Below are 19909 nucleotides of genomic sequence, written 5' to 3'. Positions count from 1 at the left end.
AATCAAATGTTAGAGAATTAAATTTTATTTTAGGGGCACTCCCTAAACTTGACTTATTTCCTGAAATGTTTTACTACGTTCTATCCAGATGGCATGTCATGCTAGTATAGAAAGTGTTTAAATTGTGGCAAAACCGCTGAAAGGTGTGATGTCAGAGATGATTAAAAGGAGAAATCTTTGTGTAAAAATTTTGATTTAATTACCTAAATGACAAATGTCAAGTGGGGCAAACAAAGAAATACGTTACCTTGATTAAATGTGAGTGAAATTCTCAAATTTCTAAATATTTTCAAACATTTTTCAAAGGGGGTATGTAAATTCTGTATTTATATTTATATTTTATATGTTTAAAAAAAAAATAGATATACATATATATACTGTATATATATAAACTGTCTTGCCACAGTCATGAGGGTCTGGGGTCTCTGTTGTTTAATGACTTTTTGACACATGACAACAAAATGGCTTCCTGGTTACACCACACAGACTTTAATTTACCAGACTATTAAAAAAAAACTAATTTTAAAATAATTTCACTTCTGGCTCTCTAAATATGAGCATCAAGCCAGCCGCGCTTCAGAGGTAACCTCCTACTCCATACTAAGACTTGTCATTTGTAGAGGTGTGGACTAATTGGCAAACGACTTTGGAGGGACTTTGGATAATAATAATAATAATGAAATAGTTTTCTTTTTTACAAAATATAATCAAATTATAACAATTTTCATCAAATGTTCTATAAAACCAAATTCATGTTTGTTTAATACAATCAGTGCCAGTTTAAAACAGTTTTATCTGTTATTAATGAGAGGAGGTAAAAGCATCAAACACATAATCCTAATAATTTTGATTTTAGTTCATGAGACAATAGAACGTTCAAAGTTATCTGATCTTTCATAACCTTCTCAAAATGTTAATAAGCCTACAAAACATCATTTATGGAACTTTTTTTTTTCTGCAACATTTTAGTTAGATGTTTGCCGAAGATTTTTAAGAGAATATTTCAAACATTCCCATAATGTTTGCAAAATAATGAAATGGAAAGTTCCCCTTAACATTGTCTTTAACATTCACATAACCAAGAAAAAATTTGACATTTTGAACTTTCGAAAGTATTCATCCCTAAAAAGGGATAGTTCACCTTCAATTGGTCCCCAATGACTTGCATAATGTTTTTTTTTTCAATGGGGGACCAGCAACTGAAGGTGAACAATTCCTTTAAGAGTCACCACTCAAAAATATTCACAAACATCATACAGAGATTATCATAAAGATACATTGTCAATTATTGACAGTGATTGCACTAAACATTTAAACCTATGGGCAAAACATCTATCCTATAGCTGCTTTAACATATGTAATATTGCATTGGTAAATAACGCTTGAATAAATTATCCTACATTTTTTAATAAATAAAGTTGCATCTATTTTTATTGCCATTTGACAGTAAGAAAAATCTAAATTTATGTCATCAATACACCTCCAAACAAATGCAACCTATTGAATAGTGAGATATGTAAATATGATATTCAAAAATACGTACATGAGCATGTACAGTCTTTACCTTTTTTTTAACCATCATGTATTCCCTTGTGTGATGCTTTGTTACCAGAATCCATATAAATCAGGTTCAACATTGATTGATTTCATTATTTGCAAACTAGGCTCTGCAAGTTTGTGTACTGCTGGATGCTATAGCTTAGCAAGTCCTTCATATTTACCCCAACCCCCTCTTATCAGCTGAGCTCCACACATGTGGTCATGGCAGGGCCTTGAAAACTCTTTGGAAGCAACACAAACAGTAGATGACTGACCATGATGACACCTACTGTGAATTGTTGCATGAACTGCCAGATGATTCACATCTGGGAACACTGCAGCTTCTTTGCCCTTGCCCACAGTGAAACACGTCACATTTGATATAGAGATACTATGGACTAGCCTGTCTGGATGTTGGAATAGCTCCATCAGTTTGCTGTTTTTCGAATGCACATCAGGACCTCTCTTTATATTTGTGACCATTGCTGACCTAAATGTCATATTCTGTATAACATTGCTTCTGGGGTTATAGAGAATGGAAGTTCACTTTGTGCTATAAACCAGTGAATATCTTTTTTTTGTGCATTTTTTCTTTTCACTCTCAATCGATAGGCATACAGAGTACAGACTGGTTGTGAACCATACAGATTATTTCGATTAGTTGTTGTCATAATCATAAATGCTCATGAAAAGATTATTTACTATCTTCTTGGTGTAAGTAATTAAGTAATTAAATTTTTCGTATTTTTTAATACAAAAAAAATCATACATACATATATGCACAACAGAGTTTATATATATATATATATATATATATATATAATATATCATTAAATATTTGACGTTTTGCAGGAACATATTTTTTTTAAACTATGTTACTTTAAAACTAAAAATGCACTACTAATAACTACTCAGTTGACAAACTGTTGCTATTTAGGAAGGGCTGTGCTTCTCAGTTTTCATTGGGCAAACCCGATCCAGAGGTTTTTCATGAGCGCACAGTGGGAGGAGAGACTGCAGCAGCGCTGGATATCAAAAATAAACCTCTCATTTCTCAGAAAGTATAAATACCAGCGCCTCAGTCCAGAAACAGTCCGGTGGACTTACGAGCTGGCGAACCTGGCTCCGTTTTAGCTTTAATTCAATTGCACCTATAGGTTGCATTAAATAGCCTATTTTATTCATTTTCAAAATTAAGCTAGTGAAGGCATGTGGATTCTAACTATAAATGTTTATGATATTAATGGTTTTCAGAAAAGTTAGACCAGTTTAAAATTATAAATTTAAATAGCCTAGTAAATAAAAATAAAAAAATCATTTAGACATTCATTATTTCTTTTTTTGGAATAGCGACAATTTAATAAAATGTGGTCGTGTTTAGTCACATCTATATTAATTGTTTGCCTCCTCGCTGAAACATCTGCTCACTCATTTGAGACTGAGGAGATTGTACCTGTACGGCTGACTGGAAGGACCGCAGGACGAGTGGCCAAGAGGAGCGAAGAACAGCCCAACTTCAGTCTCACGGCTTTCGGCAGGAATTTCACACTTAATTTGACACCGGACAGCACCTTTATATCGCCAGCACTGAAGGTTTATCGCATCAAAGCCAAACCACAAGAAAGACTTGAGTCCACTAACAAGCTGACAGAACTTTATAAGTCCTTGAATCAAACTGAAGAGACTGGAGCAGAATTATTAAAAGGTTGCTTTTACATCGGCGCTGTTGACTCCGATGAGGACTCTATTGTCTCTGTCAGTTTATGTCATGGGATTTTAGGATCATTTATCACAGACGGTAAAGAATATCTAATCGAACCAAAACTTCTCGTCTTGGGAACATCTGGAAAGTTAACCGAGCAGCTGCATGTCATTAAAAGAAGACGTTTTACAAAGTCTCCGCAGGTCTCTAAACCGCTGTCAGATATAAGAGATGATGATCAGGATTCGATGTCTAGACGCAGGCGCTTTGTCTCTACTCCCAGGTTTGTTGAGACTTTAGTGGTCGGTGACGCTTCTCTGACACATTTCTATGGAGACGAGATCAAGGTAGGGGCTCACAAGTGTGCGTTTTAAGATGTGTTTCATTTTACCACTTTTTACAGATGAAAAATCTAACTGAAGCTGTTTCAGAACATGATAGCTGGTTTCTGGTCTAAGCTGTGCAAGATGATCCAAGCTGGTGATCTTGACCAGCTGCCATCTTCTAAAAACCACCCTGACCATGTTAAGATTACATGACTGACTGGTAGCTTTCTGGTCTACCAGCTTGCACCAGCTATTAAGTGTCTTTACATATAATGAAGGTTCTTTAGAACTCAAATTGCTGATATAAAAGTCCTAGTTTTTGACTTGTAATTGTTTGCTTGTCTTAGATACACTGTAAAAAAATTCGTGTGAAATCTACAGGAATTTACTGTGTTTGTGCACAGGAAATTACTGTATACTAGTTCACAGTAGAATACCATAGTTTCAGTCAAAATTGCAGTAATCTAAGAAGTACTGTGAGTGTCACAGTAACCAGCAATGTCTTGCAGAAAATCACAGTAACTTCCAATGTATTGTAGAAAACACAATAACTTATTATGCACTGTAGAAAATCTATATTCATTTTTATTTTTATTTTTTTTATTTGGGCTGAACCAATATAAATAAACAGCAATGGAACCTGTTGGTACCGATAGTCTAGTGGTTAGCACACTGACATATTATAGTGCAACTGTGTCTCTGGCGACCCGTGATCGTTTCCTGGCGTAAGGTCCTTTGCCGATCACATTCCCCACCAATCGCTACACTGTCCTGTGTAATAAGCGCAAAAAAAAAAGTTGCACTTGCAAATTAGTTAGTTTTACTTTACAGTTGCATGGTTGCCCATAGTAAGTTACTTGTCACTAGCTGCCAGTTAATTACTGTAGTTCTTTTCTACAGTAAGTTACTTGTCACTTGCTGCCAGTTAATTACTGTAGTTCTTCTCTACAGTAAGTTACTTGTCACTAGCTGCCAGTTAATTACTGTAGTTCTTTTCTACAGTAAGTTACTTGTCACTAGCTGCCAGTTAATTACTGTAGTTCTTTTCTACAGTAAGTTACTTGTCACTTGCTGCCAGTTAATTACTGTGAATTTCACAGTCAGTTTCTTACAGTGTATAGTTTAAGATGGTCTCATGGTCAAGCTGACTATGCTTGGAGACCAGTTGAGACGTGCGAACCATTTTAGGTTTATAAATACGAATTATAGGCTACACCCTGCACTTTTAAGCCAAATGCTTATTCAAAATTCGAAAGAAGGATACAGCTTTTTACAGTAAGATCTACCTTGAGGGACCTATCAAAATGTGCATACCATAGACTGCAGTTATGTGAGAAGAGTGAATCACGATTATATGAATTGTACTGTACTGATCTTCACACCCACATACGATCCCCCACCCCCTGAAATTCTCCTTCATCGAGTCATTGAAAACAAATGATTGGAAAAGACTTGAGCGTGAAAAAATGCGCTGTCCGGGTCGGGATCATGAGGCAGATAGCAATCCAGATGTTGATACTGGGATCCAAATCTCCAAATTTGCAGATGGAAACACAATGCCTCATAAAGCAACCCATGTCAGCGTGGACCACCAGCTGCTCCTAATGTTGACGTCAGGGCTTTCCGACAAACAAACCACATATTTGTGTAGAGTTGACAGAAAAAAAAAAACTCTAGAAGAATCTCTGGTCTTTGGCTGTATCAGCTAAAAATGATTCCCATTTAAAGACTATTGAATGGAATATGTAGATTATATACTACAGTAAATATGGGTAATCAATGCAGGTTATTATTATACTGAAAATATTTTTTTTACCATGCATTGTCTAATGTAGTGTATTGCATGTGAAAAAGCTTGAGATATTACTGTCCACAATAACTGTAGAGCCTGTAGAGTAAAAGCCGTTCCTTTCCAGCAGTTCTGAGCTGATCCTAGATGTCATGCTTTTACACTTAACATTCTGCTACACAGTTGGCGAATAGCGAGCTGTTGGTTTTCTCTCTTTAGCACTACATGCTGACCTTGATGTCAGTGGCTGCTCAGATTTTCAAGCATCCCAGCGTTAAGAACTCCATCAACATAGTGCTTGTGAAGATGCTGATCGTGGAGGACAAAGAGGTTGGGCCGTCCATCTCCAGCAATGGAGGCGTCACTTTGCGCAACTTTTGTGCCTGGCAACAGCTCTTCAACCCACCCAGTCACAGGCATCCGGAGCACTTCGATACAGCCATACTTTTTACTAGAGAGGTAAGCAGTGATTTATTATGTATTTCAGAGTCAGGTGACATCTATTTATGGGATCATGATGAAGTGAGAGTCTTGCCATTAGCTGAATTAAAACAGTCGTCCCTTGTAAAAAAAAAAAAAATACTGGTTAAAATGTACTGCCAAATGTAATGACAAGCATTTATGGTAAATTAAACATTTTAATGTAATTTCTATTGAAACATCTATGTCTTGTATCTAAATATATTTGTAATTACACATTTGCAATGATGTAGTTGCAATTTAGTGTGTTTAAAATGTATTAACCTTAAATGTAATATCAAATAACACTACAGTTAAAATAATATAATCAGTTACTTTCAATGTGTTTTAGTTTGTTGACAAAAATTATTAAAACATAATGATTTATAATTATTACAAATTTATAAAAAATTTGTAATAAAATTATTACAAAGTGCACTTTTTAAGTGTACTTAAGTGTATTAAGAAACAGTGTTGGGAAGGATATTTGGGAAAAGTATAATAGTTATACGTTACCCTATTTAAAATGTAATTACTTTATTAATGTAATGTAACTGATTACATTTGATTATTTTCCTAAATTTCTAATGAATGTTTTTAACTACTAATCATTTTCAAACATTTAAACCAGGCAGGGTTAGCCTTATAGTACTCAACCACTGTATTTCAAAATCCTTCACCACTTGAATTAAGATTATAATAATTTAATTTAATTTGTTAAAGCACTGGAACATCAAAAACATGCAATGCAACACATTAATATTATTCAGCATATCCTAGCATTTTGTAGAAAATATTCAGATGTAACCCTCTTTGTAATTGTTATCATTTTTCTCAGTAACTGTAACAGATTACAGTTACATTTATTTTGTAATTAAATGATGTAATGTCGTTACATGTAACTAGTTTACTCCCCAACACTGTTAAGAAACATGAAAGTCTACTCTCTTTAAGTACTCTTAAGTGGCCTTTTATTTCACTAATGTTATATTATCCGTATTTTAAAGTCACTTACAAAACTTAAAGTACACTGCAAGTGCACCTTCAATAAAATTAAGCACACTTCTTTTTTACAATGAGTTGTTTGGTTGTACCATTAAAAAGTGTGCATGTGGCCAGGTTCAAAACTTGACCTTTTGAAAAGTGATTGCCGCATTGCTCATTACTAGAGCAGACATTATGGCATATTGAAAACGAGGCTGAAAATAGGACCAGACTGACTACAGACAGCAGCTTCTCTGAAAGGTGAACACATGTGACACTGACTCTTGGACTGTGCCAAGGCCAGATGTGCCTTGAATAATGTGTGTTTTGTGGTCTTTTGCTTTGGAAACATTTGTCTCCGTCTCGGATCTCTGGGCAAAGGATGGAAAAGACTCCAGGCATGTTTTTGAGATATAGTTCAGACGCCACATATTTACATTTTCTCACTTCATAGGTCTGCCGCCTGCCAAAACTATTTATTTGCTTGGTTTTATGATGGAAACACTGGCAAATATGTTTTTGCTCTTACTATTAACCACAGACCTGGAACAGCAATAAGAATTAATTTTTTTTGTATCCTAAACTGCCTTTCAGGACATCTGTGGACATCAGAGCTGTGACACGCTGGGTGTAGCTGATGTTGGAACCATGTGTGACACCAAAAGGAGCTGTTCTGTTATTGAAGACAACGGTCTTCAGGCTGCTTACACGACTGCACACGAACTAGGTCTGGATGTTCTCTGATAATCTCACCCTAAGCAATTTTCAAGTTGATTTGACCATCGGTATTATGATTTTGTTCCTGTTTTAGGCCATGTTTTGAGTATGCCTCATGATGACACTAAGAACTGTGAGCAGCTTTTTGGACATCTAGGCGAGCACCATATCATGGCCCCTGTATTCACTCAGCTCAGTAAGACCTTGCCTTGGTCTCCCTGCAGTGCTTTGCACATCACAGAGTTTTTCGACAATGGACATGGTATGCACACCCTTCATCTTTATTTATCACTTCATAGGCATCATGGTGCATTTTACATGAATTGTTTGCAATTTAATTTTTAGCTGGGTCAATATTGTGATGTTTAGTCTCCCTGCAGTGCTTTGCACATCACAGAGTTTTTCGACAATGGTCATGGTATGCACACCCTTCATCTTTATTTATCACTTCATAGGCATCATGGTGCATTTTACATGAATTGTTTGCAATTTAATTTTTAGCTGGGTCAATATTGTGATGTTTATATATATATATATAAAGCATTTCATATGACTTGAATTCATGTCTTCTATTATAAACATGTTAAACTGGATACTTTTTAAAGTCAAAAATATCAAAAGTAAGTGAAACAATTGTCCTGATAACATCATCAAAAAAGCCTAACTAAAAGAATTAGTCTTGAAAATAAATAAGCAGTTTGTCATAATCTTTTATTATTATTTCCTAGAAACAGCAATATTTGTTATTTAATACCAAACTAATACTTAATTAAAAAATTACTATTTAACAAAGCATAAAAATTATAACTTAGAGATGACCCCTGTAGACCCTCATGAGTGTCAATGTCAATCTATTTTATATTATTATTTCAGGTTATAATATGTTATGTGGTACAACTTTCCAAAAACCTATGAATTAAAAATTCATGTTATTTATTAAAAAAAATATGTATTATTTTCTTGAACATTTAATGACTTTAAAATATTTTAAAATACTTTATTTCCTTTTCTTAATGGTTACGTCTCATTAAATCAGGGTTATTTATTTACAAATAAACAAAAAAAATGTTTCTTGAAAAAAAAGAAACTGAAATGCTGAAATAAAATTAATAAAATAATTGTTGAATGTGTTTAATCTTATTTTTTCATCTTATTTGTTGGTGACCCAGCTTCAATAAGTGGAAGAGTTTGCAACAGTACAGGGAACTGATTCCTGTGAATGCTATTAAAAAGTCAGCTTACTTTATGCACTGTCGTGCAGTGTCGGTGTTCCCCTCGTTTGTAGTAAAACACTTTTACATCACCTCTTGCATGCAATTAGTAGATTCTTATTTTTTCCTTTCCTTTCCAATGAGTCAGAAAGAATACATTCCTGTCACTTCACTCCAAGTCATAAAACAGGAATGTAACAAATGTTTTCTTTCCACCGGGCCGTGTCTCTGTAGTATCGGTCTTGCACATTTCCTTTTTTAACCGCTGTATCATTTGAAGTGAGCAGTGGCCCATGTTCCCCACGTGCATTTGTGCTCACTCGTGTTTCTCCTCGCGGCTTACTCCCCCAGATGTGCATTCCTGCGAGTCTCCCTAAATGTCAGCTCCATGAGCCCAATGTTTCTACTGTTACACAATCCTTTGATTTCATGATTTACAACACTCTAACTCTTCCTCTGGATAATTACAGGAGACTGTTTACTGGACACCCCTGATACGATAGTGGCTTTACCCACTGAGCTGCCAGGCATAACTTACAGCCTGGACCGCCAGTGCCAACAGATATTTGGAGAGGAGTTTTCACATTGTCCCAACACCTCAGCCAATGAGGTGTGCGGACAGCTCTGGTGCCAGCAAGAGGGTCAGTCTGTGTGCACAACCAGGAACGGGAGTCTTCCCTGGGCAGACGGCACAAGCTGTGGCCCCAATAGGACCTGCCTGAACAGCATATGCATGTCCTCTGAGGAAGTCATGAGGCCTAAGGTATTTGAAGCTGGATTTTTAGCCTTTCATTTAATCATTTTATAAATACTTATCTAGCTGTACCCTACTAATTGCTACATTTAGGTACTAAAATATAACTTTTAGGTACAAATATGCACCCTTTATGGATAAAAAAGGTACAAAGGTGTACCTTTTGAAAAGGTGCCACCCTAGTGACAGCGTTTGTACCTTTTTGTCTGAGAGTGCATTTGGTTGGGTAATACTAGTGCCACTGAAATCACACACTTCAGGAGTATAGGACATTCATTTGGTTGTGTGGTTGTTCTGGTTTAGCCGGCTGTGGATGGAGGCTGGGGCGAGTGGGGAACATGGCAACCGTGTTCCAGATCATGTGGAGGTGGAGTGATGTTCTCCTACCGAGACTGCAGCCATCCATCTCCTCAAAACGGCGGAAAATACTGTGTGGGCCAGAGAGTGAAGTATCAGTCCTGCAACAAACAGACCTGTGAGAATAACCAAGGTGGATTGTTCTCTCCAGTCTCAGTAAATTTAGTTAGCTATCTGTCTTTTCATATTGTGTTATTATAAAAGGTAACAATTCTTTGTTATTGCAGGAAAAAGTTTCAGAGAGGAACAATGTGAGAAGTACAACAATCCAAATTTTTACTTCCGGAACTTGATTGTTGCTCTCTATCAAATTTTTCCCCATTTCTTTAGCCATGGATATAGAGACATTGTGACGATTCCAAGTGGAGCCACTAACATTAACATCAAACAGCAGAGCCATGGAAGTATACCACATGATGGACATTACCTGGCTGTACGAAGAGAAAATAGTGATTATATCTTGAATGGCAACTTCTCGGTGTCCACAGTGGAGCAGTATATTCCAGTGCTGGGGGCTGTGCTGAAATACAGTGGCTCGTCCACCACACTGGAGAGACTTCAGAGCTTCCGCCAGCTACAGGAACCAATCACAATACAGCTGCTCTCTACCGCTGGGGAATCCATCCCACCGAAGGTCAAATACACCTTCTACATCCCCAAAACCATGTCTTTTAGCAAACCCAAAGACAAAAAGATTGCTGGCAAACTTATTCATCCTTTTGGGTTGCCACAGTGGGTCTCGAGTGAGTGGTCTGAATGCTCCAAAACGTGTGGTTCAGGATGGACCAGGAGAAATGTGGAATGTAAAGACAATGCTGGCTTCTATTCAAATCACTGCAATAAAGATCTCAGACCCTCTGATATAAGGCCCTGCGCAGACCTGCCATGTCCCATATGGCAAATAGGGCCTTGGTCTTCATGCTCACAATCTTGTGGCCATGGGGAACGCCAGCGTAGGATTCTCTGCATTGATTACGCTGGAAAGATTGTGGAACTGGAGAACTGTGATCCTGCCAAGATGCCTGAATCAGTATCTGAAAAGTGTTTCTACCAAGAGTGTTGAGGACATCCTGCAGGCTTTCAAATTATTCAGAGGTGATAAGACACTCCTGTGAAAGAATATGAAGATTTTCATTTGACCGTGCTTCAGGTTGGAGCAGGAAATATTCATGCTTTAGATGGAAAATTTGTTGAGCTTTCATGAATGTTGCACAGACTGATCACTTGGCCTTTGGTTTTCCAGATATATACATGTATATTTATAACCACTATTGAAGTTTGATCCAATAGATATCTACCTCAGCAAGCAATGCTTTATTGCAGTTTCCCTAACTTCTGTCTCCTAATTGCTTTCTTAGAGCATTCCACATAAATTATTTTCAAGTATGTCATATTTAATGATTCTTAACCATACAAAACACAGCAATTGGCTAAGACTTAACATTCATCTCAGGCTGACATTATTTTAAATCATTTCCCACTTTTTTGTTTTTGTACATTCAGATGTACTAAAAATTCAGTTTTTAAATAAATTTGGAATTACAAAATGGAATTATTTTAACTTGGAATGGGAAAATCTTACAAGGAACTGTCACTTGCTAAGCCGCTATAAAGGTGCTATCATTCTTTTTTATTGATTTACTTTGTGATTGGGTCAGTAATTTAGATCATTTTTATTTATAAACCTTGGCTTGCATTTATTAGTGGCTTATTTTCACTTTCAGATTTAAAGAGTATCAAAAACACTTGATAGAGCATGATCATATAAATCTATTAGAGCTATTTTCATATATATTTAAAACTGTATCAGAGGTAAACAGTGGTTGAGCCTAATTTATATTCTGAAACTTTAATACTTACAGGTAAGTGTTAGATCTAGCTTTTGAAAATTCCTCAACAAACATAATGTTTGTGTCCATTCAGAGGGTTGTATAACTTACTATTTACTATCGCTGTTCTTTGTATTAAACACTGCTTTATTTGTGAACGGCTATGTGAATGAAAACCTGGATGTTTGGAAACATCAGTCCTTCCAGGGTTTTCATACTCCATGAGTGGATATATCTGAACGCTTGAAAGAACTGTGTAGATGTGAATGATATTAAGAAAAAAAACTGTACAGCATGAAACTAAACTGAGAAATAGTTAGTGCTCCATAAAAATGATTGTATATGAATATTAATATGGTATTGACCATTCCAGTTGTATACATTAGTCATATTTGTCATATTAAAAATGCGACAACATATATTATCCCTTCAGTGAAGGATTGTACTTTGTTACTTCTTCATTGTAAAGCTATTTATTTTTGTACATTTTATATTGTGTAAAATGGATACAAATTATGCAGTATTTCCAGATGTTGCTTTCTTTTTGTTTTGTAACTTATCAATGACATGTCTGAAAATAAAAATGCCTAAACATTACAAAAACATATTTTTGGATAAATGTATTTAATTAAAGTTAAAGCAAAAAAGTGCAAAACATAAACATATGAATAGCTACAAAAAGTGCCTGGACTAGGACCTGCAAAGCATAATCAGACAGGAAGGCTCTGATTTTCCTGATATCACAGAGCATGAATCTGCATGCTAAGATGTGGTTTGTAAAGTTCAGCTGGATGTCAAATACGATAAGATTCTTGGCTGCCTGTAGTGTTGTTGACCTAAGTAAGTTTGAGCTAGAGGTGGCGTTCCTTCATCTATTCCAAAATGTCAGAAAGATTTTCTGAGATAGGTGCTGAGATCTTGGGCTTGTTGAACAGGAATGACCCTCTATCATCTGCATAACAGGAATAGGAAAAGTCATGAGACTTTATGACAGGACTCAAAGATGTTACAGGTCGAGAAAAGGAGAGGGTTGAACACCGAACCCTGAGGTACACCAGTGGTTAACTGAAGCAATTTAGACACCTCTTCACTCCACAAAGCCTTGAAGGATAGGTCTCACAGGAAGATCTTTAATACAACTGTTTGTTGTAACATGGACATGCAGCCCTCCAGCATTCAACAGGCTACTAGGTCTCAACTGTATTATTTAAAAGAAAATTTAAAATCATGACAGCTAAAAATGCTTCTAAAACCAATCACTGCCAAAGAAACCTCTGATGGTCTAGTAAAACTAACACTGTGGCCCTAATGTGCGGCTTGGAGTTGCAAGAAACAAATTTTGGCATGGCATTCAAATAGTAACAACAACTCCAATCTTTGGCTCTCCCTTAATCAGAATGAATTTTATTGGGCCAGCATAGCCTCAGAGATTTTCCCCTAATTTCGAAGAGGTGCTCTTTCCTAAAAGAGGCCCCCGTTGAGAGAATGTTTGTTTGATGGAAAATCCTATTCCACATGTCTGAGAGGCAGCTGCTCTCTATCTCTTTGAAAGGGGTTTGCATGAGTTTGGCTCTGAAAGAGATGCATCTGCTACAATTGTTACACAACTTAGCACTATATGTTCTGTCTAGCTTTTCCTTCCCGCTGATAAAATGAACAGAACTGCACTTTTAAAATGAAGCATGAACTCTAATAGTTTCACATATTTTTAACTAACCACATTTGAGGCCTCCGATTGTAATTATTCATAGAAGTATACTTTGTTATGGGCTGGTGAACTGAACACATATACCAACATAATAGTCTAAACAATTCTACAAAATGTGTTTTGTGAGCTGTTTATTGCTTACCTACTTCTCAAGACATTATGTTCTCATAAACTGCCACATAAGAACAGGCTGCACATTATTATGTTGTGCAAATCTACCTTAAGTATGTGGAACAGAACTTTCAACCACTACTCCACCCAAAAACACAAAGCAAAAATGTTTCTACTAAATTACAGCAACACACATGTTGTTCTAATATGTGCTTGTGGTTTACAGGTAACTATTTAGCCAGCACCTTTTATCCAAATTGAATTATATTGAACAGATTACATGCCTGACTTAGAATAGCTCGCATAGTTGAGAAAATTAACCAGTCAATGTTTTCTGAAACTAGGCCAGAACAAATCTCTGCTTGTGTCTCTGCTGAGCCAGTGGAAATGACCATCAATAAAAGGAGTTTCTTTTATTTTCATCTGCTGTTATACAATCCTCATTCATTCATGGTTATGCTAGGGGTGCACATCTTTATAAAATGTTTCTTTTTAATTACAGCTGTCACAAGCTATTCTAACATGCTTATATGATTACTGGGTACATCTTGTTTAGCAATTTTTATCAAAAATGAATTACAATGCACTGATTATGTGTCTTGCCCAAGGGCTCAGTGGTGACAGATTTGTGTTGTGAACTCAGAAAAACTCCTATTCTCACTTCAACTCGCAAGCTAATTGCTATCTTCATGCAGACCCTTGAGCATAAAGACTACAAACACACCCTTATTTGTTTCTAAATGAGGCGACACAGTGAGCTAATGCAAAACACATGAAAAAATATATTAAAATGTGGCCATTTTTTCAAGTGCTCGGCAAACAGCATGAAATATCTGGAACAGATTTGTGCATTATTTACTCTCTCTCTCTCTCTATATATATATATTACATTTTTATTGTATTTGCGTATTATTTAAATGCTGCTTTTCAAAAATATATTTCATTTTCGAATGGCTGTCAGTGAAGGAAGATGCTTTCTGTGGCCAAATCAACCAGCAAGGGCTAATGGTCCCTGAGACAGATCTGAGCTGAATGAATGAAGAAAATAAACATCTTTATAAAATTGCACAGAAGTGCACACTAAATAATAATATATATATTTTTAAATAAAGCATTTTATTCTATCCTCTGAAAATTAAAGTTAATTGTGGAAAGACTGCATCATCTTCAGTTCACAAGGGAAGCAGTGAGGATGGCTTACCATCAGTTCAGCACAGCCGATGCTGGCAGGCAGACTGATTCTGATGAAAGGTAAGATAGGGCATTGAGATTCCCATTTTAACTCTGGTTAATCCTATAGGAACAGGGAGAATGGAAAAATCAATTGTATCAGAGCACCTCTCCACATGCCCCAGGCCCCCAGCAAGATTCTGTCACAAGTTTAAAATGTCAAAGGAGTGAGCTAATGCATATTCCTGGTTATAAAATGTACAATACTATCACTTATCTCTAATCTGTGACCCAAGGGTAGGAAAAATTACAGAAAAAATTGCTGTCATAGAACAAATGCACATGCTCTTAATATGCATTTAACAGATTATAAAGCAACATTTGTATATATTCTGTTTATACATGTGCAAATGACATGACTCTTTAAAGATATTCTGGCCCCACTAAAGTTAACCATACTGTCTCTGTAGCCAGATTAGCCTTTTGGTGGAAAAATAGTTTGCGTTAGGGATGCACCGATATGAAAATTTTGGCCGATACCGATAACCGATTATTCTTTATTTTTGAAAGCCGATAACCGATATGTTGGCCGATAAATCTATATCCAAATTGTTATATACTTTTTGAGAGCCTGATTACAAAAAAGGTCTCATCATTAAAAGCCACATCCCAAACACTTCAACATAAGCAGCCTAGTTTGAACGGTGTACGTTTAAAAAATAATTTTACTCTCCCATTACCAAATTTAGTCATAAAAAAGTCTTACAAATAAATAAAATTATGCATAAATAATGCAAACAAGTCACTGGACATCATTACACGTGTAAAGAATCAAAATGAATGCGCCATAGATCAATAAAACGGAATAGCCTCTGCACGGACAATAATTAAATGATTTTAATTACTAAACCATATTGTTGATGAAAATAATAAGAGAAAAATACAAGTGGTTGTTGTTATTAATAATATATCAATGATTTTGAAAAAGTAACAAATTAATACCACTGTTTTAAATAGCAGCCGTTGAGCTGCGCGTGCTGAAGCTGAAGAGCTGAATGAACACGGTAAACGGAAGCGTTTTGCTGGCAGCTTATTTAACTCAAGGAAATGCATCCTGAGATTAATATTAATACAACATAAACATAATATTACAACTTATATATGTACAAAATGACGCAGTTATTGCATGCTATAGTCAGAATGTGTGATCCTGTTGTGGATGCGCTCTTCCCATAACAACGCGCTGAAACACGGCAACTAAACCCAAAGAATTCACAACGTTTTATTATAATAATGTTCTCATTAGAATGTTATATACACGACATTCCCAATCATAGTTATTAATGTTGTGCACTGCTGTTTGAGCTGCGTGTGCTGAGCTAAAGATGATCACCGGTAAACTGAAGCGCTCTTTTAACTTAACCAAACGCATTCTATATGAGATAAATCAGATATACATCAAATAAACACAATATTACAATGTACAATTGCACAAAAGGCTGCAAACGAACAGCGCGCATCTGAAGTGTCTCTGAAGGAAATAATGCATTATTTATCGGCTTTAAGATATCGGCCAAATTTTCTTATCAGGCCGATACCGATAACAGAAAAAATGAGCCGATATGGGCCGATACCGATATGGTGGCCGATATATCGTGCATCCCTAGTTTGCGTAATTACTTCTGCAAACCTTGTAGCAATAACTTTAACAGCTCAATCAAATGAATTAATTCTCAAGCTGTTGTTACCTGTAAGTGTGGCTTTCTCATTAACAAACAGCCTTTAATGATTTACAACACCACCCATGTGTCTTAAAGAGACAGTGTCAAATTTGCATTGTAACTCTGAAGAATTCACATAATCATAAGGCATACGCACGCACGCATGCACCCACCCACACACACACACACACACACACATACACACACACACAAACACACACATTTCAGATATTTGTTTTTACCTAATTATTAATTTTTTTTTATTAACTCTGAACCTGTATAAACCCTTGCAGATGTTGTGCTATTCTAAATCTTACAGAAGGTTTAGACTAGATTTATTTCCAAACATTTCAAGAATAAGACTTAGCTCTACAAAAATCCTATTAAATAATTATTTTTGCCAGACTTCTGGAAAATCCTGATGATGATTTTGGCTTAACTCTGTCTTTTATGATTTCACAATAAAAATGGTTTATAAGCTTAGCTCTTGCCTGTGTTGAAAAAGTCATTAATTTTTTTTATCCCATTAATGAGAATTATTCTTTTTAAAGCCCTTATTTGAATTATACTCTTTCATACATAACGCCACATGTGTTTTTAAGGCAATATTCAATATACTGTACTTGCATGTGACCATCATTCCAGTCAAGATGCTTTTAAACTTTATATTTTATGCTGAAATGTAGATTTATTTTATTTAGAAAATGTATTTGGACTTACATTATATACAGTAAACTAAAGTGATTAGCATGGCTATTTTCATTAGCTAGAATGAACTGTGATTTTCTTTGCTGCCAGAATTTGACGAGGTAACCTGAGACAGGAGTGAAAGGTCAGGCTTTGATCGGGTTTTAATTATTTGCTTTTGTCTTGGCATTTATTTTCCCTTGAGTAGTTACAGATTTGGTGTGTTTGTGTGTTTGTGTGTTGATGCACACAGTTTTTTCTTTTTACCCCCATTACATTTTGACAACTGTGTCCTATTTGAACAATTAATACCACAAAGTAACCTCAGACTTGGTTCCACTCTTTGGCTGTGCACAAAACATTCAAATAACTTGGTCAGTGTTCATCATTATGCAACATGATAAGAAAATTATAACACAGACATTAAACTTGCATTTAATCAATTGTGACCTATTTAATGGTGGATTGCAAGAATATGTTTAATTAAGTTTTAAATAAGTATTTGCTTCACTTTGTCAAATAAAAGTTGCTTGGTGCCATATGAACAACACACTAATGAAACAAAGGCATAAAACAGCATGACCCCTCTTATTTAGCAGCTTTAATTGGAAAACACTGCATTTAATTTAACTTTTTTTATTTATTTAACTTTTATTGTTTTATTTTGAGAACAGGGACATGTTGTTACAAATTCATGTGTTAAGCAGTAAACTTTGTAGTGAAGGACTCTAAAATCTGTTTAAATGAAGTTCAAATATATTGGATATGGATATGATTTGATATGCTTATAATAAAAGTGCTGTTTTTATCAGCTGTTTGAACTCCTAATATGACTGCACCCATTCACAAATGACAGTCCTGTTACTTCTATTTCTGGTGCAAAACTCAAACTGTTTAAATGCTTAAAAAATGTTTTTCAAGCACACAAATATTACACAACATACAATAGTTTCCATTATGCAAAGACTTTCTGGAAATTCATTTTCATCGTTCACATTTCAGACTGGGTTAACAGTTCATATATTTGATCATCTTTAATAAGTTCAGCCCTCATGATAAATGCACACTGAATTCACAGAAACAGAAATACAATGATGAAATTAAACAATGGCACCAAATGTAGCACCAACATATTTTCCGCACTTTAAAGCAGATTTATTCCACTGCAGTGATGAGAAGCAATGGAAAACCCAACCTGACACAATACCAGTAAAAACCCCTGTGACACCTGTGACATTTTCCAGTAGCCATTATTTAATCCAACACGTGCGGCACATATGCAGCACATCATCTCCCGAAGACTGTGAACAATTGCATATAATTCACTGGAATAAAGAGCAAGGAACAGCATGCACCTCACATCCATCATGTTTCAGATATAGCGTATGCCTTCAAAACAGACTTCTGTTGGTTCGATCAAAACAAAAAGAGAAGGAAAAAGTGAATAATAGATACATTTGATGGGTGATGGGTTTAGAACGAAGGAGAAATTTATATTATTGACAAGCCTGGCCAGATTATTGGACTAAGTCATACAGCTGACATTCATTTAAATGAACAGTTCACCCCAAAAAAGAAAATCAGCTGAAAAATTATTCACCCTCAGGCCATCCAAAATCTAGATGAGTTTGTTTTTTCATCAGAACAGATTTGGAGAAATTTAGCATGACATCAGTATGACAGTCCAAACAGCTGATAAAATCATCACAATAATCCACAAGCAATCCATACGACTACATCAATTAGTCAATTAATCGATTAATCGCATCCAAAATAAAATGGTTTATTTGCATAATATATCTGTGTGTACTGTGTATATTTATTATGTATATATAAATGCACACCCATGCATGTATATACAGTATTTAAGAAAAATATGTTACGTTTATATATTAAATATATATATTTATATATAATATAAATTAAATAAATATAAATATTTACATGTAAATATTTATATTTATTTAATTTATATTATATATAAATATATATATTTAATATATAAACGTAACATATTTTTCTTAAATACTGTATATACATGCATGGGTGTGCATTTATATATACATAATAAATGTACACAGTACACACATATACTATGTAAACAAAAACGTTTATTTTGAATGCGTTTGACAGCACTAGTTTTAACTTCACCTTTTGCTTGATCTATGCATATTTCTCTCCTGATTCCGGCAAGATGATTTTTTTTGTCTTTTTTGCAAGTTGATAGTTCAGGAAATACAATAGATTGTGTTCAAGAAGGTTCAGCATGTATTTTGATCAACATACAGCAAAGTTTAGATGTTTTATTCTGCTTGCAAAAGCAAATTCTTTTGTAAAAGTCAAATAACTCTATATGGTTTAATTGTTTTGCTACATTTTTCAGTATCAACTGCCCTCTCACAGGCCTACCCTTTATAAGGTGAATTCTTTTCAAACAAATACTAGCCCTGTGGCCACACTGAAATATACTTTTATTTGGCATAACTAATTTATTATGATGGCAGCCTGAATCATTTTATTTCAAGTCTTGCTGGCACACACTAGTAAAATGTTATTTGTCGAATCACTATACTGCTGAAATCAGTGCGCTGTTAATGTAACTATAATTACATTATTATAGTTATTATAGTAATTATTATTTTATATATGTAGTTTAATTTATGTGTTCATTTTAATAAAGGAATGGAAAAAATATTTACGAGCAAAAGTTACAGTTTTTTAAATGCATGCAATAAAACTTTATGTTCCTTTAAAGCAGGATGGGCTGTACCACAGGAAACTAGTTTCCTTTCCTTGGAACCCCCCCCCCCCCCCCCCACACGACCGCGAAGATACAAAACAAAAA

General features: G+C 35.2%; 1 protein-coding gene across 1 annotated transcript; it reads left to right on the top strand.

The window, feature by feature from the left end:
• The first annotated feature begins 2876 nt into the window (after nt 1-2876).
• On the top strand, nt 2877-12182 carry LOC107582628 (A disintegrin and metalloproteinase with thrombospondin motifs 8-like). Its single transcript, XM_016268542.1, has 7 exons — nt 2877-3588; nt 5576-5815; nt 7394-7526; nt 7611-7778; nt 9198-9490; nt 9785-9971; nt 10066-12182. The coding sequence occupies exons 1-7, from the start codon at nt 2905-2907 to the stop codon at nt 10899-10901; spliced, it is 2541 nt and encodes an 846-aa protein (XP_016124028.1). The 5' UTR covers nt 2877-2904; the 3' UTR covers nt 10902-12182.
• The last annotated feature ends 7727 nt before the right edge of the window (nt 12183-19909 follow it).

Source organism: Sinocyclocheilus grahami, unplaced genomic scaffold (assembly GCF_001515645.1).
Source record: "Sinocyclocheilus grahami isolate Dianchi unplaced genomic scaffold, SAMN03320097.WGS_v1.1 scaffold46.1, whole genome shotgun sequence".
In the NCBI taxonomy this organism is placed as follows: Eukaryota; Metazoa; Chordata; class Actinopteri; order Cypriniformes; family Cyprinidae; genus Sinocyclocheilus; species Sinocyclocheilus grahami.
Note: the sequence above shows the minus strand (reverse complement) of the source record. Positions and strands in the feature narration are given on the sequence as shown.